Below are 26,040 nucleotides of genomic sequence, written 5' to 3'. Positions count from 1 at the left end.
CTCCGCCAGAGCGAGAGAAGTCAGGAACTCCCCCAGCTGAACCGCCAGAAGGACAGACTTCAATGTGTCCAAGTGAAAAAAAAAGGAAATTCTGAGAGCCCTGTTGACCCCTGTTTAAATGGAGGATGGGCCGAAAGTTCCCCTCCTTCTAGGGCACCAAAAAGGAAATTGCATACCAGCCGGTGCTGCACTCTTGAGGGGACACTGGACAACCGCTTTGAGATCTAGCAAGCGCTGAAGGGTCTGGCAAAAGGCTAGCGTCTCCCATGCCGTCTGACATGGAGAGGCTAGATATGATCTGGTAGAGAGTGGGCTAACTCCAGAGCATAACCGTCCCGCACCACCACCAGGACCCACTGATCTCGGCCCACTTGGGGAAAAACTCATGCAGCCGGGCATCCACCGGAACCAAAGGGGGCGCCAGCAAAGAGCCATCGTGCAGGACGGGCAGCAGGGGAGCCGGCAGGGGGGATCCCAGCCCCCCGACAGGCCCCCTGAAAGGACTGCATGTGCTGAGCCAACCGACCTCGGGGAAAAAACAGAAGCCTGGAAAGAAGCAGCTCCACGCCCCGGGCAAAACATGCAAAATTCCTGCAGACGTCCCCGGGCAGTGCCACCCCGAGATGCCAGGAGGGCACGGTCCTCAGGCAGACGGGGCACCTTAGAGTACCTCAGAATCTGAACCAACTTATCTAAGTTCTCTCCAAACAAAAATGACCCCTGAAAGGTAAATTTTGGAAGTTTAGTTTTGGACGCGGCAACCGCCGACCAAGTGCGAAGCCACAAGGTACGGCGTGCGGCCACCAAAAAACGCAGGCCGCACCAAGTCATAAAGAGCATCCGAGAGGAACGAGGCAGCCATCTCAATCTTCACCACCTCCTGATCCACTAAGGACCAGTCATCAGACTCATGATCCAGGATACACTCAGACCACCGAAACACGGTGCGAGCCACCAGCCCCACACAAATAGCTGCCTGGACCCCCAAGGCAGAGATATCAAAATTCTGCTTAAGAAGTGTCTCTAACGTACGCTTCTCAGAGACCCTAAGGGCAGAACCACCCGCAAAAGGCACAGTATGCCGCTTAGCAATCGCTGAGACCACCGCGACCACCACTGGCAAAATTAAGGTAGCCCTATCCCCCTCCAGGATGGGATACCAAAGAGACAAGGCGCGTGCCAACCGAAACGGCATCCCAGGCATATTCCACTGCGCCAGTACAATATCCCGAAAATCCTGACGCACAGGAAAAGAACGGGAAACAGGACAGACTCCCTGAAGCAGAGGGCCCCCATACGCGGGGTCTCCGGTGGCGCAACTTCAAAAATGCAGCACCAAGGAGACCTGCTAAATCAGGTCAAATAGCGTATCCCTCTGAATAAAAGGCGCACCATGGATGCCTCTGCGCCGGAAGACAGGAAACCCGATGCCTCGCTGCCAGCAGCAGTCCCCTCTAGAGGATCCTGGAAGCCTGCCACAGTGGCCAGGTCCTCATCCACGCCAACACACTCCACCGACCACCAATCCACAGTCCAAGCTCCCCGCGGGCACTCGGATGAGGGAGGAGGAAGAAGGGATGCCAAATGAAAAGAGGGAGGCAAAGCCACAGGTGTTGCGGAGGGAAACCACCCCTGAAATCCCCCAGGCCCACGTGGGACCCCCAATTGTCTGCACAAAGAAAGAAATTAAATTAGGGGAAAAACCCCCGGGGGTCCCCAGGGACTCCCTGCCCTTGTGTTTGCAATACAGGGGGAAGGTCACCTGAGGTTGCAGACAAAATGGAGGGAACTGTCTATCAAAATGGCAAAGATCCCGCCCAAAAATAACCCCTCCAGGGCCTGTAGCGGCTGGGAAAACTAAACTGTCCCAGACGCTAAAGCAGGCTAAGCCGGCATCAGCTGTTGAAAAATCAGCTGAGAGAGAATCCCTCCTGAGGCAGTGAGAGAAGACCGGGCTGCCTCACTGCCTTCAGCCGGCTCGCGAGGCACTAAGGCCGGGGAGCTCTGGACGCCTGCACCCGCTGCTGACGGAGCTCCACCACCTCACTGGCCCAAACCGCCGAGTTCAGGCCGGCCGCGAGTGTCTCGCAGCTGGACCAAATTGTGTCCCACTCCCCCAGAGAAGGGCACAATTGCTCTATATGCAACTTTATTAGAAGAAAAGTGCCGGTTAGTGCAAAAATACAGTAAATTGACAGGGAAGCAACATGCAGATTGGCACTACCTCAGGATTTATTTTTTTTTTTTTACAGAACAGACTCCACAGGCTCTCTAAGCAATATGCCTTGCTTGATTTAGGGGGCAAGGCTTACTGCTGAGGCTCCTCTAAAAAAATGTGAGGAAGTGGAGGAAGTAGGGGGAGGGACCCCGCTTGAGATCCACTGGGGGTTGACACCCCCGAGGTCGGATGGACCCCCAAACAGGGCCTGCCCAAGCTCTGTCCGGCCAAAAACAGGGACTAGAAACCCCCTAAACAAATTCCAACAGCCCTACCAAGAGAGATGGGTATAGCTCACTCAACACCTGCTGGAGACTGAAGTAGACATAAGAAACATAAGAACATAAGAAATGCCTCTGCTAGGTCAGACCCGAGGTCCATCGTGCCCAGCAGTTCGCTCACGCGGTGGCCCAACAGGTCCAGGACCTGTGCAGACTGATAAGAATAGAGAAGGGGATATCTTATGCACTATTCCACAGTTTTGTTTTCAGTCTCCACCTGCTGGTCATGATTGGATATATACCCATTCGTAAAGATTAACCTCTACTGGTCTGGAGAGTGCTAAAGAAATGGACATTTCTTATCTGCCATGCCAGGTTGTCAGCAGATATCGGAAGTTCACTGAAAGCTGAATTGCAAGCTAGACCAGAGACTGACACCCATTCTGGAAGACTTAAGAATCTTTCGCTGTTACCATTTGGCTTCCTGAAGAAATTTTAAAACGTGGCACGTCGAGGCCAAAGACCAATACACAAAATATAAGTGTTTTTTCAATAATACAATCTTTCAAGTCATGCACATATAAAAGTGTGTTAAGATGGAAGTTTTGCAATGATTGGATGGTGAGGTTTTTTGGGGACTTTCTGTCCCCTTTTTCCTCCATGTCTCTGAGCACAATCTATCCACTGATTAAAGTATAAGGAATATGGAGTTCCAAGAGGACTTTTAAAAAGTTACAGTACTTACACTAGCGTGTTTTTTGTTTATTTTATTTTATGCCAAATGAGTTGGCATATGTATCCCTACTTGCAGGAGTTCAAGAAAAACACCTCAGAGGACAAACTAGAGGGCTAGGATTGGTTGAGGCAGGTCCAGGTTGCTCTCCTCCCCCACCCACCCCCGACAAGTTCTTATATGGGTTTGTATGTCTATAGTGCCAAGTATCCTCCCTTACATTTGTGAGGGGGCCAGATAAAGTGCCAGCCAATTAAAGATTTTGGAAGAGGAAAAAAAGCCTTCATTGCAGCCTCGTTCCAGATTGTCTCATGGTTTCCTATGGTGGTATCATACTAGGACTTGTTCAGGGTGTTTGAAGTTAGCATATTACCTTTCCTCTATTTGTTTCTAGTATGTGGTGGTGGTGGTGGGGATCAGAAGGGGAGGCTGCAAGGAAGTTATGGTAGTTTATTGTGTTGGCTGGTGCATTTGGCCTTACTTGGGAGCAGGCAGGTGTGATTTGTGGACATTTTAGTACTGAACCAAAAATGAAGCAGAAGAGTGCTGAGCTGTGGCCCATGGGGGGGGTGTCAGGAGGAATACGCCGGGTTTTCCCCTTCCTTTTCTATACTGGGGATCAAGAACCATGGGCAGATAATAGCTCAAACACTCTTCTCAACCGCCATCTTGGCCTGCTTTGAGCCGCTTACATCATGCTCGCTCAAACCTCTCACTGACAGCTTAGGGGTCCTCATCAGCTGAGTATTTATATTTTATATTTACATTAGAGACTCTGGTAGAAACTCATTTACAAAGTATGTATTCTTCCCAATTAATATTTCCAAATTAATAAAGTGTCTTTGTTTATTTGTAAATGGGTCTCTACCAGGGCCTTTAATTCAGTAGCATAATTAAATGAAATAACTACTTCTGAAGTTTATAGGGACGGGCAGGGACGGATTTGATTGCGGCGGGGACGGATTTGATTGCGGCGGGGACGGATTTGATTTCTGTCCCCGTGCAACTCTCTAGTGCGAATGCGCTTTCCACAGCAGCAAAAGTCTGCTGGTTTGGGGGAGGGAAGGTTTGCAGTGGCAGGAGGGGAAAGATTAGCAGGAGGGAGGGTGGTAGGGCACCACAGGGAAGGTAAGGAGTTAGAATGATAGAATATTAACCCTCAGTTTATATTCAAGTTACCATTTTTCCCCTGAAAAAAGAGGGAATGGTATCTCGGTATATATTTGGATGGGTTTATATTCAAGTATATATGATCTTTATATCATTCACCTGAATAATGTAGAGAACCTGCTTACCTTTCAGAGAACACATGAAACATTATTAGAAAAACAGGATTAAATCATAAGTTTTAACACCGATGTACTTACCATCAACAAGAGATGGAATGGATCGCTCATTGTCAGAATTTGAGAAGAGAATTAGCTCCTTATTAATGAAATCATTGTAAGTCAAGTATTTTGTTGCTGTTCCATACAAGAATTGCTAAGGGCAAAACAGAATACAAACGCTATTAAGCATAAACACTAGGTCAAGTATTTCCCCATACTAATTCTAATGTTTTATTTAAAAACTTACCTCTGGCAAGCCATGCACCCTGCGCTGTCGTCTATCTTCCATAAAGTTTGTCAGCCATTCCTTTCTGTCATCAATTTTCTTTTTACTAAAGGCCTTTAAGAAAACAAGAGTGTTGATCACTTAAAATACTGTTTTCATGTCAGATGTACAAGAATCATTAAAAAAAATATATATATATCCTTTTCCCCTGTCAAAATACAAATAAAACACACACCAGCTCCAGGACTTGGTGGAGAACCTTGTTTGCAGGGCCAGGTTTATGGTACCGCTGACATGCTCAAGGGACTATGAGGACAGGAGAAGGAGAAAAATCTACCATTGCAGGACAAAGGCTCATTGGAAAGAAAGATCAAAATTCTCCCTCAGAGAAAAAAAAACTGCACAGAAATATTAAAACCTGGTTAAATTACATCACCAGTGCACAAGAAGTGCAATGAAAAATTAGGTTCTTACCTGGATAATCTTCAATCATAAGCAGGATTCTGTACCTTAGGTGTTATACATCCATAGGTGCGAACTATTGCAAAAGAGTGTCAATCACATCTTTCAGCTCCTCCTCCTTCACCAGTAGAGTATAGTGCCCTCTTCAGTTTGTACTAAAGCAATTGATCTCCACTGAAACAGAAGAGAAGGAGTGCAGAAACATATCTGAAGATATCATACGTTTTAGATAGAAACATAGAAATTGTTGGCAGAAAAGGGCCATAGCCCATCGAGTCTGCCCATACCAATGACCCATTCCCCGACTTTTACTTCCCTATAGATCCCACGTGAATATCCCATTTTCTCTTAAAATCTGACACGCTGTTGGCCTCAATCACCTGCTGAGGCAGCTCGTTCCAATGACCGACCACCCTTTCGGTGAAGAAGTACTTTCTAGCATCACCTTGAAATTTCCCTCCCCTGATTTTCAGCGAGTGTCCTCTGGTTACCGAGGGCCCTGTAAGACTGAAGATATCATCTTTCACCTCTATACGCCCCGTGATATACTTAAAGGTCTCAATCATGTCCCCCCTCTCTCTTCGCTCCTCCAGTGAGTACATCCGCAGTTTTTTTAGCCTTTCTTCATACGTGAGATCCCTGAGTCCCAAGACCATCCTGGTAGCCATTCGCTGAACCGACTCAATTCTCAACACATCTTTCCGGTAGTGTGGTCTCCAGAATTGAACACAATACTCGAGATGAGGTCTCACCATGGATCTGTATAGTGGCATTATGACTTCAGGTTTTCTGCTGACAAAACCCCTACGGATGCTCTTTAATCTAATCTAATCCTTAGGTTTGTATACCGCATCATCTCCACGTTCGTAGAGCTCGACGCGTTTTACAGTAGGAGAAATAGGAAGGAACTACAACAGAGGGTTAGAGGTAGAAGTGGGAAGAAAATTTACAGGACTTGGGATGGCAAGATATGAGTTTCCTTGATTCCTAAGTTGGAGGGAGACTTACATTTTTTGAGAAAAGCCAGGTTTTTAGATGTTTGCGGAAAACTTGGAGAGAGCTCAAGTTCCGAAGAGGGGAGGTAAGGTTGTTCCAGAGCTCAGTGATTTTGAAGTGGAGGGAGGTCCCTAGCTTTTCTGTGTGGGAAATGCCTTTTAGCGAGGGGAAGGATAGTTTTAATTTCTGGGAGGATCTGGTGGTATTAGGGTTTGAGGAATTCCAAGAAAGAGGGATAAAGGGAGGGAGGATACCATATAGGATTTTGAAAGTTAAACAGGCGCATTTATAGTAGACCCTGGCGATTATCGGAAGCCAGTGGAGCTTGGTCAGGAGCGGGGAAACATGGTCAAATTTACTTTTAGCGAAGATGAGCTTGGCCGCGGCATTCTGAATCCGTTGGAGTCTGTGGAGGTTTTTCTTAGTTAGGCTTAAGTAGATAGAGTTGCAATAGTCCAATCTGGAGAGGATGATGGATTAGACAAGGAGGGTAAAATGTTTTTGATGGAAGCAGGATCTAACTTTCCTCAGCATGTGAAGACTGAAAAAGCATTTTTTTACCAAGGATTGGAGGTGGTCATTGAAGGACAATGTGGAATCAATGATAATGCCCAAGACCTTGCTCGAGAACTCAAGCATGCAGAGAGGAGCCAGAGGGTAGTGGGATGGAGGTGGGTAGGTGATCTAGTTTTGGACCGAGCCAAAGAAGTCTTGTTTTGGACTCATTCAATTTCATTTGCACAGTGTGGGCCCAGGATTGTAGGTTCATTATACAAGAGGATATGTTCTTAGACAGGTCGGTGAGGTTCGAATCGGTCTCGAGGAGAACGAGGATGTCGTCTGCATAAGTGTAAATTGTTTCAAGGGGGGATAGGTGGAGGAGTTTTAGGGAGGACATATAGATGTTGAAAAGGATAGGGGATAGTGGAGAGCCTTGCGGGACTCCACAATTCGGTTTCCAGGGGGAGGATGAGGTGCCATTCATGTTAACAATGTAAGAACGAGAGCGGAGGAATTTAGAGAACCAACCTAGGACTGTGGAGTCGATACGTATCTCAGAGAGTTGGTAAACAAAAATATCATGGTGAACAACGTCAAAAGCAGTGGAAAGATCAAATTGTAGGAGGACGGCGAACTTGTTTCGAGAGTGAAGTTGTTGAACCCTTGAAATCAGGGAAGACAGTAGGGATTTGGTGCTGAAGTTAGGACAAAAGCCATATTGATAGGGTAAAAGAATAGAGAATCTCTCTAAGTATGATGAGAGTTGGGAAGAAATGATGGACTCTAGCATCTTGGTTAGGAGAGGGATATTTGCAATTGGGCGATAGCTGGATGGTATGGAAGGGTCAAGGTCAGATTTTTTCAGTAGTGGGGTCAAGGTGATATGACCCATTTCTGGGGAGAAATAGCCCGACTGAAGGGCGGAGTTTATGAGAATGGTGATAGAAGAAATAGCCTGAGCGGGAATGTTCTCGTATAGGTAGGAGGGGAATGGGTCCAAGGAGCAATTACAAGATTTCAGTTTGAGGCAGAGATTGAGGACCAGGGATTCAGATACACGCTCAAAGATGGTCCAGGATCTGTCAGCTGGGATAGGGTTGGAGACCATTAGGGTGGGAATGGAATCGGTGGGCACTAGGGAGTTGTAAGAGACTGAAGGAGGGAAAGAGCATCTCAAGGAAGAAACATTATCGTTGAAGAATTTTGCTAGAACATCGGCTGAGGGAGAGGAGGGGAGCAAGGTGGGGTCTCTTTTGGAGGTTAGGGAACGCCAGATGTTGAATAGAGTACTGCATTGATTGTTGGACCTGGAGATTTTGTCACCATAGAAGTTCTTTCTTGCTTTTTTTAGTGCTGTATTGTACAGCTTGATATTGACTCTCCAGAACTGTCCGTCTATAGGACATTTTGATTTTTTCCATATGCGCTCCAGAGCTCGACATTTCTGTTTTAGCTCTCTGTGATATGGGAGGAACCAAGGGGTCTTGCGGGGATAGGAGATGGATTTAGTGGAAAGGGGGGCGAGGGAAAGATAAAAAAGAATAATAATTAACATGAACTTGCGACAAAGCTGCATCAAGGAACCAACCAGCTGTGTACAACTAGCACTAACCTATAAGGAGTCCTGAGGCTCAACAAATCCATTATTTTTCTTAGGAATTTCTTCTTACATGGTTATCCCACTGAAAGGGGAAGAAATCCAGTGTTGGACCTCAGCAATGTCTAAGGCAAAAAGCAGGTGAAGGGCAACATTGACAGGGTGGGCAGTACAGACTCCTGCATTTGAGTAACAGAAAGCAGATTATCCAGGTAAGAACCTAATCTTTCATTCTGTTACATCAGTGCAGGAGTCTGTACCTTAAATGACGTACCAAAGCAATGCCAGACGTCTAGGGAAGGATAGATGAACTTGCTCTTAAAACCGAGGACCCAAACGTGGCATCCTCTTGAGCCACCATGTCCACTCTGTAGAACTTCATAAATGTTTGCAAAGTAGACCAAGTCACCGTTCTACAGATCTTTTCGGGAGGAACTGTGCGAGTTTCCACCCAGGAAGAGGCCACACCCGAGAGGAATGCACCCCGAGAGGAATCAGTGACTGTTTGCCATAAGCAATGTACACCAACAAAATTGCCTTCCTCCCAGCTAGCTTGTTGGACGTTGAATATCTCTGCCTCACTCATCTTAAGGGTTCCTGATGAAGGGACGCTGAGTTGCCGAAACCGGGCTTGGTTGAACCCGGCCACAAGAGGTCTTCAATTGTGGTGACTGGTCGGACTTCCTGTCCGTTGTGGAAGCCTGCGCTTTTGATGAAAGCAGCTACAACTACAGCCTTCAAGCTAAGTTTTCAACTTTTGCTCTTTGGAAGTTGACTGGAGGGGTTTTCAAGGAGCACTTTTAGTGACTTCACTCTAGCAATTATTTAAAAGTTTGTTATAAGCAGTTTTTATTTTCACTGCTCACTTGTCACTGTATTATCAGTTATGCACAGGTGAGGCTTTCAATGATGGTGTGCGGGTAGGGGCTTTTTGCTCCTGCTTGGTCAGCTTCTGTGGTGGAGGTTTTGTTCCTCCTGTCCCAGATTCCCCATACTGAGAATGCCCCGATTCACTCAATATATTATTAATTTCTAGTTTTATTGGCTACAGTGATCTCCTTTGAGTGCTCCTTGTGACCCTGACTATTCCTGCCTTTTTGTGGCTTCTTTTAAGTTTTTCTTTGGCAGTTTCTTTTTTGGAGTTTTTTGTATGCTAATTCATCTGGCAATAGAAGCCTTGGAAGCTGGTCTGCCTCATCATGACTAACTGGGCAGGACAAACAGATGGTCAGAAAGTTGAGAATCATTGATCCTCTCCAGTTAGAACAGTAATACTTTACGTACATCTAGCCTGTGAAGTATCTTATCTTGTTTAACCAAACCCATAGGCTGAAAAGCAGGCAAAGAAATCTCTTGGTTGATGTGAAAAGCAGACACTACCTTCAGAAGAAAGGAAGGTATCGTATGCAGTGTAACTCCAGCCTCTGTGAATCTGAGGAAAGTCTCTCTGCAAGACAGTTTGTAATTCTGAGATCTATCTCACTGAGACTATTGCCACCAGATATACAGTCTTCACTGTGAGGTCCAGCAGGGACAGTTCTTGCAGAGGCTCATATGGAGGCTTAGAAGGACCCTTCAAGATGATTTAAGATTTCAAGAAGGGAAGGGTTGGTGCAACAGACAACACAATCTGAGCTTCCCCCCTTCAAGAACCAGGTGAGAAGCCAGAGAGCACCTTCCTCCTCAAGCTCAGAAGCATCAGAGATCTGCCACTTGGACTTTGAAAGATGACACTACTAGCCCTTTGTCTAGTCCAGTTGGAGAAATGCCAGGATCACAGGAATTGGTACCTTGAAAGGTTCTACCTGTTCACCAGTGCACCAGATCTGGAAAGCCTTCCAGGCCTTAGCATAAGCCACAAACATCAATGACTTCTTTGCTTGAAGCAGAATTGAGACAACTACCTCCAAATAACCCTCAAGGGTTAGCAACATGTGCTCAAGAGCCATGCTGTAAGACCAAAGCGCTCCAGATTCTCCATGGGAACTGGACCGTGGCTGAGGAACCCTAAATGGACCAACAGCTTAAGACCTCTGTCTCTTTGTAGTTGCACCAGATCCACATACCAAGGCCAACACCACCAGTATTCCATTACTATTCCCTTATATAGCGCAGGACCATGAAGTTCTATGTGGATGATTCGAGAGCCTGCAAATGATCTGGCCCACCATGGGTCATGGTGGGATCATATAGAGGAGATTCTCTGTTGGCCAGGGTTGAACCATTTTTATTGTAGCAAGACGGCCCCACCAGGTGATTTTAAGTGGTGACCATCTATGTGTTAAAGCCTTTAGCATATCTGGAATTTAATCATTCGGTATCTCTCAATGATGGGCCTATAAGAATGCCTAACTATTTCAGTTTACTTTCATTCCAGGCAAATCAAAGGGGCTCAATGATTTGTTTGTCTTCCAAGCATTTAAGAGGCATTAGCTCAGACTTAGTAGTATTCAATTTAAATGGTTAAACCCTGGCCAACAGAGAATCTCCTTTACATGATTCCACCATGACCCATGGTGGGCCAGATCATTTGCAGACTCTTGAATCACCCACATAGAACTTCATGGTCCTGCGGTATATAAGGGAATAGTAATGTAATACTGGTAGCTCCAGTCTGGTGTTATTGACCTTGTCCTGACATGAGTGCATATTGCTTAATAACTTTGATGACTTGTGGAATGGAATCCAGAGCTACGTAGAGCATGACATCATCAGTGTAGGCAGAGAGCTTAATTTCAACATCTCTATATGTAAAACCATGAATGTCCGGTTGAGCCCTAATGGTTACCAGTAATGGTTCCAATGCTAAATTAAAAAGCAGCGGAGACAGAGGGCATCCTTGTCGAGTGCCTCGGGATGATTTAAATATTTCTGATAGATGGCCATTAATGGATATTCTTATATTTGGATCAGAATATAATACAGTTATCATGTTAATGAACTGAGCTGGTATGTTTAATTTGCGTAGAGTAGCAAAAATGAAGGGCCATTCTACTCTGTCGAATGCTTTCTCAGCATCCAGACTTAGAAGTGCAAATTTATGAGAAACAGACCGACGGTTGGCAATTATGTTCAGTAAAGTATGTGAGTTGTTACATGAATGTGTCTTGTTAATAAAACCCGTTTGATCTGTTGATATCAGCTGAGGGATGATTTGTAGCTTTGTCGTGAGTATCTTGGCATAAATTTTGGCGTCCACATTGATCATTGAGAGTGGTCTATAATTCATAAGATGCAGTGGATCTTTCCCCGGTTTAGGAATGACTATAACAGTTGCTTCTGTGAAAGAACCGGAGGTAGATATTTGCAATATCAACTATTCAAAAAACTGCTACATATATGGGGCTAAGATGTTTTGAAAAGACGAAATAAAATTCAACCGTAAATCCATCTGGACCAGGCAATTTGTTCTTGACCATTTCAGAAATGGTGTCCGTAATCTCCCTTTGCATAATAGGTGAAGAAAGCTGTTCCTGATCCTTGATGGGTAAAGCCAGAAGCTCAACTTCATCTAAAAAGGTATGCAAAATTGTTTTATCCATCAACTCTGAAATATATAGTTTTCCATAATATTTTTGGAATTCATTTAAAATCTCATAGGTAGAGGAGATGGCATCACCAGAGTCAGTGATTAAAACTATCAATTGGCTTCTTTTTGCTTTTCTTTTGCAAGAATGTCACAAGAAGATGACCAGGTTTGTTGTTTTCAGAGTAATAATTAGCTTCAGCAATTAAAACTGAGTGGGCCGCATCTTTCTGTAACTTATAATTAAGCTGGAAGCGAAGTTTTTGAAGAGCCAAGAGAATATTAAAGTTGTTGGTATCTCATTGATGCTCAAGTTCTTTATTTTTAATATCATGCTCCAGCACATTAATTTCTGCAACTTTTATTTTTTTAAGTTTGGAGTTGATTGAGATGATCCCACCCCAAATGTATGGTTTAAAGGCATCCTGAGTTGTTACCCAATTAGTATCCTCAGGTTTACTAAATTGAAAAAAATATTTAATAGCATTGCAATGTGTTCCTTAAAATCTGACTCAAGAAGCAGACTGGAATTAAATCTCCACTGCCTAGAAGGCAGGATTCGTGTGATGTTATCTAGAGACAGAGATATGGCGGCATGATCTGAAATTGAAATTTTTTCAATTGAAGTGTCCTTTAAAAATTGCCAAAGAGAGTGACTGATAAGGAATATATCTATTCACGAATACAAGCAGGGAGGTGGCGAGTAATAAGTGAAATCTTTGCTGGTCGGGTGAAGGGTTCGCTAGGCGTCGTGCAAATCCAGGTGTATCATAATATCTGTAAGAGTAGCCCTGGCCTTAGGTACCCTGTAGGTCGCTTTTGATATTCTATCTAATCAGGAGTTCATAATCATGTTGTAATCACCAACTATAATATGATGCAGAACATTAGTTGTTACTAATTTGTCAGCCAATTTTCCAAAGAATTCAGGAGACTCTGTTATGGGGGCGTAGATTGTTAGTTAAAGTCAATGTAATATTGTTTATATTTAGAATCTCGGAGAGGGTGAGAGCCAGAAGGATTTGAGCATGCGCAGCCCAGCAGAGAACCGGCAGCAGGCACTTTCAGCACCGGTGCACGGGTAAGGACAGGGCCGGTCAGTGGGGGAAGGAGGCGATCGCGATCGCAGAGGGAGGGAACAGTGCCGGTGGCCTTGGGGGAGCAGCAAAGCTGGTTCCCAGGGTGGGGGCTTGCAAATCGAGTCAACACTCAGTTTGCGAGTTACAGTTTGCTCGAGTGTTTTGCTCATCTTGCAAAACACTCGCAAATTGAGGTTTGACTGTGTGTGTGTGTGTGTGTATATATATATATATATATATATATATATATGTATATATATATATATGTATATATACACATATGTGTATATATGTGTGTATATATGTGTGTGTGTGTATATATATATATATATACACACACACACATATATATATATATATATATATATATATACACACACACACACACACACACACATATTATGTGAGCTGCTGCTGCTATCTTTATTGTCTGTTTCCTGCTTTCCTCATCTTCTCTTCCATCCAGCATCTGCCCTCTCTCTTGGCCCCATCCATTATTTGCCCTCTCCAACTTTGTTACCCTCGCCCAACACTATTGCTCTAAACTAGCAGGAGCAGCAAAAATAAATTAAAACAATCTCAATTGTAGGGGCTGCATTTAACTTACCTGTGGCTGCCAGCTCTGGGAATTGGAAGTGACATCAAAGGGGTAGGATCAGCAGCCGTGGTTTGTAGAATGCATCCCCAGCGATCAACGATTCTTGTTTGAGGCTGCCACTGCTGCTAATCTAGAGGAAGAGAAGCAGCAGTGGCACCTGGCAAGGGTGAAGGCTGCAGGAAGGCACAAATTCTTCAGAATTAGATGGCTTGGGGCTGCACTTAAGAGGGAACAGTGGGGGAAGCAGTAAGCACCCCTTAATGATCTGTACCCAGGGCACACTGCCCCCATCACCTCGCCCTTGGTATGCACCACTGGCTAAAGCTGTTCACCTCACTATACTATATACAGATCTTGTTTTTGCCAAGACCCTCTTGATTCTACATGCTATAGCCAACAGAGCAGCAGCTCACATAATGCATCCTGTTTTTGTCCATCCCTACGCTGATACTCTTTGGCAGACTTCATTTACATGATGCTTAATTTTATCCCAAAATCTGTGTTTTAGTTCGCACATCCACCAAACATGCTTAAAGGCTAGGGTATAGTACCATCTATGAATCATTTTCAATTATATTATTAACTGATGAATCCTGCATCAAAAGCCTTCATAAGTCATTCTTTGTTTCATTATCTATAACCATTTCCAAGTTGTCAACCCATTTTCTCAACATGAAACCTACTCATCCTGTCAGAGTGCTTTATTCTAGACACTTTTCTTCTACTGAATCACATCATAAAGGTGCCCCAATCGGGCTTTACCAGGGCATTACTCAAAAAGAGATCAGAAGATTACAAATCATTCAGAACACTGCAGTAAAAATCATTTTTAAAGCTAAAATATTTGATCATGTAACACCATTTCTCAGAAAAGCACATTGGCTACCCATTTCACATAGAATTACTTTCAAAATACTACTTCTTACTTTTAAAGTTCAATCTAATCACAATCCATCCTTTATAGATAGGATGTTAATCCCTGTCGACCCACATAGGACACTACTTTCCTCCCAAAAACATCTTTTAGTGGTCCCCTCAGTCCACTAATTGTTTTATGATATAACATGTAAAACAATGTTTTCTGTAACCGCTCCAACATTGTGGAATACTTTACCTCTCACTCTGAGACAAGCAAATAATCTCAATAATTTTAAATCTAATCTTATAACATTTCTTTTCAGAGATGCTTTTGAGATCTATACTTAATTTTTTGTTCAAAAAACTCAGACAATAGGCCTTACATCAAAGACTCCCTAGTTCTTATAAAACTCTGAACTTGCCAGTACTGAAATTACTCTCTCCCCCCTCAATTTATACTCCTCCATTATAACATGCTACTTACTTTAATACAGTTGGAGAGTTGTTGTTTTTTAATATTCGTTGTATTGTTTTTAAAAACTGTGTATGTATCTTGTGAACCACTTAGGTTTAGGTGGGGTATACGTTTTTAAATAAACATCCCACTATACCACACCCCTTGCAAATAAATTGCCCTATTACCCTTAACCCTGTTTGTTCCCCCCATCCCCAGAGCCAGTTTCTTTGTAAATCTCACAGTTGTCCTAATCGTCGTTACCACATCCTCTGGCAAAGAGTTCCAGAGCTTAACTATTTTGGTGTGAAAAACTTTCCTCCTATTTGTTTCAATATAATTGTATTGCAGTCCCATAGTACTTATACTCTGTAGGGGTTGCCTATGGACACACCTCTATGATCGCTACAATATAATCTAGTACCTGCAGGAAATGCCATGCCGTAGGCATCTGCCTTGCCAAGTTTTCTAAGATCTGCCTACTGAGCTTCAATTTGTGTGGCTCTGGCAGAAAAACTCAGCCCTCTATTGACACACATCCCCACCACCACCACCACCACCACCACCATGAACAATGGCACTTGTAGACTCTAGGGGGTGGTATGGAATGGATAATGAATAAGATGTGTTTGTGGAGTATTTTTGTGGAGTTTTTCTACAAATACGCCTGCTTTTCGCATGGTTCTGGGTAACTCTAGTTAGATACAAGCACATGTGTTAGTTAAGGCCACGCCCAATAGAAGCGTACAAAAAGTTGGTGAATAAAAATCTGAATATGGATGTAGCCAAGGCCAGAAAAACACACTATTGATTAATATTAAGGAAAAGCATAATAATATTCTCATTATGTACTTTTCTATTAAGCCAGATCATAGAGGAAATTACCGTATTTTCACGCATATAACGCGTGCGTTATAAAATTTTTTTTTTCTCATTGCGAACCGGCATCCTCCCCCCCCCCCCCCGTTCGCGTCACCCCCCCTCCCCCGTGATCCTACATCCCCCCGTACCGCAAAAACATCGCTTACCCGATTGGGCACCGGCACCAATGCACAGGACGTGCCAGTGCCAGAAGATCCTCCCTCGCCTGGGCTGGGCTGTGCGGTGTGAGGGAGATCCTCCCTCTTTCCTGTGCTGGGCTGGTCTGGGCTTTGAGCATTTGCGCATACTCAAAGCCTTCTGGTCTCGCTCTCTCCGAGATTCTCAGATTCAGAATCTCGGAGAGAGCGAGACCAGAAGGCTTTGAGCATGCGCAAATGCTCAAAGCCCAGACCAGCCCAGCACAGGGAAGAGGGAGGATCTCCCTCGCACCGCCCAGCCCAGCCCAGGCGAGGGAGGATCTTCGGGCACTGGCACGTCCTGTGCATTGGTGCTGGTGCCGGTGCCCAATATGAATAATTAATAAAAAATAATATTTTGGAACCTTTTACGTCATGTGCCATTTGTCACATTCATTTTACCCACCCATGAGCAAACCTGGCTGCTCAACCACCACCAAATACTCTGGATTTTGAGGTGGTTCCAAGTGGTCTAAATCGTGCAAGAGATGAATTACTTGAGACACCACCCTGCAACATTCAATCATGGACGGCACTCTGATCAGCCAATTGTCCAAATACGGATGAACTTGGATGCCTGCTTTGCATAGATCTGCTGCTGCAGCCACCACCATTACCATGGTGAAGGTGCAGTTGTCAAACCAAACAGCAGTGCCAAGAACTCTCTAGCACATGGAACCAGAGAACCTCCTGTGGGCTGGGAAGATAGGGATATGCAAGTAAGCCTCTATACAGTCTAGCAAGGCTAGAAATTTGCCTGGAGCTACTGAGACGATGATTCCATTTGGAACATGAGAAACTTTCACACTGTATGGACTGCCTTGAGATCCAGAATTGGTCTGAGACTTCCTGGGACACGCTGAAGTATATAGAGTATCTGTCTGGACCCAAGTCTGCATCTGGTACCGACTCTATGGTTCCAGAATTGTTAACAGCCATTGTGCAATCGCACTGACCTTAGTCGCTTTCTCCAATCTTCAGAAAAAAATGTCCCTGAGGGACCGACAGAATTCAAGTTTGTATCCTTCTCAAATGATGTCCAGGACCCATTAGTCTGAAGAAATCTGCACTCAAAGTCTTCCAGAACTCCAAGATCTCCAACACGGGGGATCCCAGAGGCCTACCTGGCGTCATTGGGACTTCTAGGTATGTGCTTCTGAGCGAGAGCCATTGTGAGGGCTCTTCTGGAGACTCCAAACCTTTGTCTAGAGCCCTGAAAGGACTGTTGTGACAAGGAACCCGCATATAAAGCGGTTTTCTGTAGCCACAAAAGGAACCACAGCAGGAACTCCTGGAGCCCCATAGTTTACTATCCGGCAAGGACTTAGGACAACGAGCCATCACAGTGGTCCTCAAGTCGTCCAGTCCTTATCCATAAAACTTAATACTCTTGAAAGGGAACTTGCTCGAGGTAGCCTTAAGATGACAAATCTCCTGCCCAATGCCTGATCCAGAGCATTCCATTGGCACAGATTGTATAGGCTGACACATTACTCGTGACCCTAAGCATGTCGTAAATATCACAGGAGGGCCCAAGTCTTCATCTGGTACTAAGTATATGGCTCCAAAACTGTTAACAGCATTATGCAGTCACACTGACTTTGGCCGCTTTCTCTGATTTTTCTGCCTTTCCTCAACATTGAGGTCCCAAACGTGGCATAAGAACGAGCCACCACTTCCACTCAGTAAAGCCAGGTACGTAAGAAGAGAGGACCAAGTAGCCGCCCTGCAAATTTAATTGGGATAAATCACGTGAGACTCCACCTGTGACGCAACACTTCTAGTCGAGTGGGCCTTAAGAGAAACTGGCGGCTGCTTGCCACGGGTGATGTAAATCACAGAAATGGCCATTCGAATCTATAGAGCAATCAAGGACTAGGACGCCGGCTGACCATGGCGAGACGCAGCAGTCAGTACAAAAAGGTGATCAGACAGCTGGAAATCATTAGTCCTCTCCAAATAATGGAGCAAAACTCTCCTGGAATCTAACTTGCGCAAGATCTTATATTTGGGTTCTGAACCAAGGACGTCAGCAACTCTCCTGGAGAGACAGCAGCTATGACTATTAGCACTGTTTCCATGCAGAAATGAGGAATCTGTAAGAAGCAATTGACCAACTTTAGATCCAGAATGGGTTTCCAGTCCTCTAATCCTTTCTTTGGCACGATGAAATATAAGGAGTATCTGCTGAAGCTCAATTCGTGTTCTGGAATGGGTTCTACTGCTCTGATGTCTAAGAAGTTGCAGGGTAGCACGAACCTTGGACTCCTTTTACTGCCGGCCTGCCGGAGAGTCCAGAAACAAATCCAGAGGCAGACAAAAGAAGTTTATCTTGTGCCCCTCCCAAACGATGTTCAGCACCCATTGATCCAAGGATGCAAGTCCACTCCTGGTAAAACTGAGAAAGTTGGTTCTTTTTGTTACATAGAGCATTCTGGACCCCAGTTAGATTACAAAAATTAGATAGCTCTAAGTCTAATAGATGCTGGCATTGTAATCTGGAAGTAGGGACTCTGGATCACTTAATATTTTATTGTCCTTGCATCATGGTCTTTTGGAAATCAATTTGGTCTCAAATTAATTGTTTATTAGAGAACCATGTAGCTCTATCATATGATACAATTCTATTTGGGAAGTCAATGAGAATAAAAAGTCAAATTTCATCAAGCAATAACAAACTTTTATTGATAATGACAGGAGTCGCCATTAAACATATCACCAGGAATTGGAAAAATTACACTAGACTTAATTACACCTTCTGGTGGAATTCGTTGTGCCATATATACAAAATGGAAAGAACAATTGCCATACAAAAAGGGAATTATAATAACTTTAAAAAGATTTGGGGGCCATTGATAACTTATTGTAATGATTAGATGCCATTTTACAGTGAAAGTACATTTATAATTATGGGAAGGGGGGTGGTATATAGTTATATTTAAAGGTTTAATCAATAATTATGAATGTAATGTTTATATGATATTTTTGATTAAAATATTTGTGGGAAGGGTGGATGGTGGAGGGAGTAAATTTATGTTTTTAAGATGATACTAGAAAGAAATTCAAGTGATGTGTAAAAGTTCAAATGATGTAATATTGTGTACTTGATGTAAGATGAAAAAATGAATAAAGAATTGGGGGGGGGGGGGAAAACCCTGAGAAAGTCAGCCTCCGATTTAAGGAGCAGTAGATGCTCGGGAACCTGAAGTCTAAGGATGCCTGGAATTGGAACTGTTAATAAGGGTAGTAGCCCTGGGAAGATTTTATAACAGGGAATCAATGCGAGGAGTCTAAAAAAAAATGCCTATTTTAAGCTTCTTTAATAAAAACATCATAAGTTCCTACATACCTTTATAACAGCACCACCTTCAAATGTGTGCACAACATGTACACACACATTTGTACCTGCTCTGACAGTGGTGTAAATGTGTACTTGAATATTTATAAAATAAGCACATACATCATAGACCTAAAGTCTGCTTAAAGTATGCATCTGGGAACGCCTAAGCATGCAAATGGTTGTGTAATTTTATAAAAGATCTCTTCAAGCATAAAACTGACTTGACATGTAGAAAAACCAACTGTGTCAGAATGAAAAACCTCCTAAAATATGTATCAGAATGAAAAGCTTCGGCCATTTTAAATATTGATTCTATTTCCACTTTAAAACAGTCACTGCAACTGATAAGTTGATAAATGAGAAAAAAATTAATTTCAAAATTTCTTACCAAAGTAATAGCAGCATCATCCTCTGGGCCAACATATCGAAATATAATGCGATGTCTGTCCATGTCAGCAAAATACTCTTTTGCTTCTTTAGCTGTGCTCGTACCCAAACCTAAGCAATAAGTAGAAAAGAGCAAAAGTCTGCCATTAAGAGCAGTATTTAAATTTTTTTTAATTATTTCTTTATTGGGATTCATTAACCACTTTTATGAAGAAATACACTTACAAGAATTTTATGGGCTTTGAAGTTCATGAAGATAGTATTAACTTATTTGAGAGAACAGTATAGTAATAGCTCCATTATCTGGCACTTTATTAATCTGAATGCTCTGTTAATCAATATCATCACGTTTGGGTGGGGGAGAGTTGGATATGGCAGTGGTTCCCAACCCTGTCCTGGAGGACCACCAGGCCAATCGGGTTTTTGGGATAGCCCTAATAAATATGCATAGAGCAGATTTGCATGCCTGTCACTTCCATTATATGCAAATCTCTCTCATGCATATTCATTAGGGCTAGCCTGAAAACCCAATTGGCCTGGTGGTCCTCCAGGACAGGGTTGGAAACCACTGGGATATGGGAGTGTGTTTGCTCTGTCCACTACAACCTCCCCAATCCCTACCTTCTCTGTATGGTGTTGCCTGGGGGGGAAGGGGGAGGGGGTTGATGCAGCAAAAAAGGTTCATAGACAGCAAGCATATTTGATTAACCAGTATTCCCTATTCTCCATGGATGCTGGATAAGGAGAAAAAGAACAGTTACTTACCATAACAAGTGTTATCCAGGGACAGCAGGCAGATATTCTCACACATGGGTGACGTCACCGACGGAGCCCCGGCATGGACCACTTCAAAAGTGCATCGCCACTTTAAGTCTTTGGAAAGTTCGTGATAGCCCGCACCGTGCATGTGCGAGTGTCTTCCCGTCCGACGTAGGCACGCAGTCCCTCAGTTAAGATAAGCCAGCTTAGAAGCCAACCAGGGGAGGTGGGTGGGCTGTGAGAATATCTGTCTGCTGTCCCTGGATAACAGCTGTTACGGTAAGTAACTGTGCTTTATCCCAGTACAAGCAGGCAGCATATTCTCACACATGGGTGACCTCCAAGCTAACCAGAAAGGGATGGTGGAAGTGTTGGCCTTTAGGAAAATAAATTTTGTACTACAGACTGGCCGAAGTGCTCCCATCCTGTCTGGAGAAAGACTCCAGACAATAATACAAGGTGAATGTAAGAACTGAGGACCAAATGACAGCTTTAAAAGATTTCCTCAATAGGAGTAGATCTAAGGAAAGCTACAGAAGCTGCCATAGCTCAGACTTTGAGAGCTGTGACACGACTCTCCAGGTGCAGTCCAGTCTGAGCATAACAGAACCATATACAAGCAGGTACCCAGTTGAAAATCGTTCTCTTGGAAACAGGTTACCCCAACTTATTAGGATCAAATAAGATGAAAGGTTGGGGAGATGTTCTATGTGGCTTTGGCCTGTCGATGTAATAGGCCAAAGCACGTTTACAGTCAAGAGTGTTGAATGTCCCAGACTACAGGAGGTGGCTTGAGAGGTGGTTTTACATTGAAAAGACCTTTCATGAATTTGGAGACCAAATGATGAGCAGTAAAAGGTTTTCCCTCAACTGGTATGTGAAAAGCTGTAATAGCACTGAGATGGACTCTGATAGAAGTAGATTTGAATCCAGAGTCAGATAGATGAGTAGATCAGGGGTGTCAAAGTCCCTCCTCAAGGGCCGCAATCCAGTCAGGTTTTCAGGATTTCCCCAATGAATATGCCTGAGATCTATTTTCATGCACTGCTTTCATTGTATGCTAATAGATCTCATGCATTTTCATTGGGGAAATCTTGAAAACTCCACTGGATTGCAGCCCTCGAGGAGGGACTTTGACACCCCTGAAGTAGATAATCCAACACCAATTCCACTGACAAGGAAGTTGGATCATGATGATGGAGAAACCAGGAAGAAAACCTAGTCCACTTTTGTTGATAACATTGTTGAATGGCTGGCTTCCTGGAGGCGTCAATAATATTGCGTACAGGCTGAGAGAGATGGAATTCAGATGGAATCAGCCTGAGAGAAACCAAGTTGTCAGGTGCAACGACTGCAGGTTGGGATGTAGAAGCGATCCTTGATTCTGAGTAAGCAGAGTAGGAAAGATTGGTAGAGCAATTGGCTCCCTGGTGCTGAGTTGAAGTAGAAGGGAGAACCAATGTTGTCTGGGCTACCGAGAAGCAATGAGAATCATGGTGGCTGACTCTAGTTTGAGTTTGAACAAAGTCTTTAACAGGAGAGAAGTTGGAGGGAACGCATACAGAAACAGGCCCGTCCAATGCAGGAAAAATGCATCGGCTTCTAGACGATGAGGAGAATAAAGTCTAGAGCAAAACTGGGGCAACTTGTGATTGAGATGGGTTGCAAACAAATCCACCTGAGGAGTGTCCCATTCAACAAAGATGGGATGGAGAGCTGTAGAGCTGAGAGTCCATTCATGAGGTTGAATTCTGCTCAGGTTGTCTGCTAGGGAATTCTTCTCCCTTTGAATACAGACAGCCTTCAAGAAAATATTGCAAACTGTCACCCACAGCCAGATTTTCTGAGCTTCCTGACATAACAGAAAAGAGCTCATGCCTCCTTGCTTGTTTATGTAGTACATTGCTACTTGATTGTGCGAAGGAGAAAGACTTGAGGATTCAAGAGGTGTTGAAAAGCTTTGAGAGCATAATATATCGCTCTGAGCTCAAGTAAATTGATGTCAAATTTACGCTCTCTGGCAGACTAATGACTTTGGGTTTGAAGGCCACCATGTGCACCCCCCAGGCATAAGGAGATGCGTCCGTCTTATCACCTTTTGGTGAGGGGGCAAGTGAAAAAGTAGACCTCTGGAGATATTGGAGGAGGTCATCCACCATTGAAGTGATTGCTGAAGAGATGATGTGACAGAGATATGCCATGTGATAACGGAGGGGGAGGAGAGAGAGACCTGTATAGGTATACAGGTGAAGATTTTAAGTCCTCTATGAAACTAGAAGTAAAGACATTGACCCTCTGAAAATCCCCCATAATAATATGCCAATAAACACTACTAAAGGCCTAAGATGGCTGAGAATGCTCTGACTAAAGTTGTCAGCTTTTCCACAATCTATGCTTGCTGAAATCAGCAAGCCAAACAAAACTTATGCTAAAAATAAGCAAGTCAAGCAAAACTTATTCTTTTACATGGCAACTGGTACCACATCTGCTGTGGTGCCATAAGAACAGGGAAGTGAACACAAGAAGGATGAGGACATGTCCTGACCAAGAATATAAAAATACACCATTTGCGAGATATATCCTGGAATGGGCGGATCCTTACTGGACCCTTTGCTCAAAATTTATGATTTGATATTAAAATGGCATTTGACGGGAATAGATAGTTATTTTAGTAAACAGGGCGTGCGTACATCATGAAACAAGATAATGATGACCAATTAGTAAAATGATAAATGTAATGACGTTTGTAAGCAACCAATATAAACTAACAATGTAACATGCACCAACGTGGGCCAGGGCTATCAGAAGCATATAAAAGATAGCTCTTTTGGCAATAAGGGGGGGAACAGACATCCAGGTATACTCAAGCGCTTGAGGCATACTATCTGTCAGCTCCATATGCTGTAAAGATTTGCTCTTGTAACCTGTTATTGACTGTTAATAAAATATATATTAATTATACCAGCATATTGGGTTTCCATGAAGTCAGTTATTGAAGGGCATAAACAGGCGGCTCTTCATGTGATAGACAATCTGTTGCTTGAGACCACTGAGAAGCAAGGGTCCAATGAGGAATGCCAAGATGCAGTCTTGCCAGTGGTGTTACATGAACTGTGGAAGCCATATGGCCTAGGAGAACCATCATGCGTTTCACTGATATGGTGCAAATCTCCAACATCTGTTGACAGAGGATGAGAAGATTGTTCAGGAGCTCTGGATGGAGAAACGCTCTCATGAGAGTAATATCGAGGATAGCCCCAATGAACTGAAGACTTTGAATCCCAAAACTTGCAGGATGGCAATGGTCTGAAACATTGCTAGAATCATCTCCTGTGATGAGACAGCTTTGATCAACCAGTTGTCCAGGTAAGGAAAGACTTGAAGACCGTGGGGTTGAAGAAATGCCGCCACAACAATAAGGCACTTCGTGAAGACTCTGGGAGAAGATGCCAGGCCGAAAGGAAGGACTTTGTATTGATAGTGACGTCCATTCACTTGAAAACGAAGGTATTTGTGGTAAGCCTGATGAACTGGTATATGCGTGTAGGCTTCTTTGAGATCCAGAGAGCATTGCCAGTCGTTCTGATCCAGAAGTGGATAAAGAAGGGCAAGGGACAGCATCCAAAATTTTTCTTTGACTAGAAATTTGTTGAGATCTCCAAGATCCAGAATGGGTTGTAACCTCCCGCATTCTTTGTGATTCTGCTGAGATAGAGGAACTTCTTTGATGGCTTGAATGGATTGAATCTCCTGAATGAGAAGAGAAGAGAAGTGCATGGTCATAAATAGACTCTCTTGGAGGATGATCCGGAGCTAGGGTATGAAAGTAGAGAGCATACCCCTGATGAATGATGTCTAGAACCCAGAGATCTGTAGTGATGAGCTCCCACCGGTGGATGTAATATTGAAGATGTCCTCCGATTGGCTGAGGTAGAGATTTGAGAATGGGAACGGTGACTAAGCTCCTGAGGAACACGTCAAAAAGGCTGTGTAGGTTTTTGTTGAGAAGCCTGTTGCTTAGGTTGTTGACGTGATTGCTGCTTTTGCTTCCTAGGTAGAGGAGGAGCAGACTTAGCAGTAAACCTATGTTGGTAAGAAGTAGGCCTGAAAGCATGAGGTGGTTGAGGCTTTTTCTTTGGTTTGACCACTGTGTCCCACTTGGTCTCATGGGCAGACAAATTTTGAGTAGCAGTGTCGTCCATGGATGGTCTGAAAAGTTCATCTCCAAGATACAGAGTGTTAGCTAAATGATCTTGGTGGTTGACATCAAGTTCAGAGACACAGAGCCAGGCAAGGCATCTCATAGCCACCGACATGGCTGCCGCTCGTGAGGAAATTCAACTGTGTCATAGGTAGAACAAACTATATATTTCCTCAATTGGAAAACTGTAGAAATAAAATTTTGAAAAGCCTGAGTTTTGCGTGAGGGAATGTATTTTTGAAAAGCTGAAAACTGCTTAACCAGATGTTTCAGGTAGAATGAAAAGAGGAATTATAGTTTCCAGCTTGGTTTGCCCACATTGCATTTTGGTAAAGGCGTTTACCGAATTTGTCCATTACTTTACCCTCTCTGCTAGGTGGTACAGAAGTGTAGACACTAGCCCCTGCAGACTTCTTCAAGGTCGACTCCACCACAAGAGACTCATGAAGAAGCTGAGGTTTATCAAATCCAGAAATAGGAACCACTCTGTATAATGAGTCAAGCTTTCTAGGAGCCACAGGTATAGAAAGTGGAGTTTCCAGATTTTTGTAGAAAGTCTCACGCAAAATGTCATGAAGAGGAAGCTTCAGCAGTTCTTTTGGTGGATGATCATAGTCTAGAGCCTGCAAGAACTATTTACTTTACTTGGAGTCCACCTCCAGTGGAATGGAAAGGTCCTCGACATTTACGGAGAAACCTTGCAAAAGAGGACCTCTCAAAAAAGAAGCAGGTTGAAAAGAATGCTGAGGTGAATCTGAGCTATCAGAATCCTCACCATCAGACGAGTGGTTTCTGCTCCGAGTATCCCAATAAGTCTGAGTCCTGAATGGAATGAGGATGGTGTCGGAGACTCGGTGCCGAAGACTCAATATGTTTCATCTTATGAGAGGCATTCCGGGACCGCACCGGCTTCACCTCTCTAGATGTTTGAGTGCTGTGGAGTGAGATCAATCGACTCCCGTGCTAAAGGTCCCCACACCGGTGGAGCATCAACTTGAGGTTCGGTCGGTGTCGCTATCTGCTCAGACTGAACTGTCACATGGAGAGCCGGTGTCAACATAAATTGGGTAGGTACCAGCATTTGAAAATGCTCACCCAATTCCTCCCTAAGCAAATTATCAATTCTCTGCTTAAGGGAGAGCACCAATACCCCTGGTGCAGCACTCCAATCCAGTGATGAGGAAGCTGATGTCGAGGCACTCACCGAAATCGGGATCGGGCGCTTAAGGGACTTTTTCAAGGTTGGCATGACTCGACTCAATGCCACTTTGACCTGAGTCCCAGATAAGGTAGGGGAAGGCTTCTTAGCCGACTTACTCACAGGAGGTTGCGACACCAGAGATGTTTCTGTCAGTGTCGATATAAGTGGTGTCGTCTTGGTTGGTGCCACTGGTGTCGGTATTGGTGTCGACTTCCCCTCCATAGCGACACCGAACAATAACTTCTGTTGGAGAATACCATGTACAGGTTTCTGGCCGGTGCTCCAGTCCCAAACACT

At 43.9% G+C, this 26,040-nt stretch overlaps 1 protein-coding gene across 1 annotated transcript in view; it reads right to left on the bottom strand.

Moving 5' to 3' along the window:
* Positions 1-26,040, bottom strand: part of TOP2B (DNA topoisomerase II beta) — a 639,919-nt gene that overhangs the window by 352,271 nt on the left and 261,608 nt on the right. The window contains 3 exon segments of the mRNA XM_033930173.1: positions 4,540-4,654; positions 4,748-4,840; positions 19,584-19,693. Of these exon segments, the coding sequence (XP_033786064.1) occupies positions 4,540-4,654; positions 4,748-4,840; positions 19,584-19,693 (318 nt within the window).

Source organism: Geotrypetes seraphini, chromosome 2 (assembly GCF_902459505.1).
Source record: "Geotrypetes seraphini chromosome 2, aGeoSer1.1, whole genome shotgun sequence".
NCBI lineage: Eukaryota > Metazoa > Chordata > Amphibia > Gymnophiona > Dermophiidae > Geotrypetes > Geotrypetes seraphini.
Note: the sequence above shows the minus strand (reverse complement) of the source record. Positions and strands in the feature narration are given on the sequence as shown.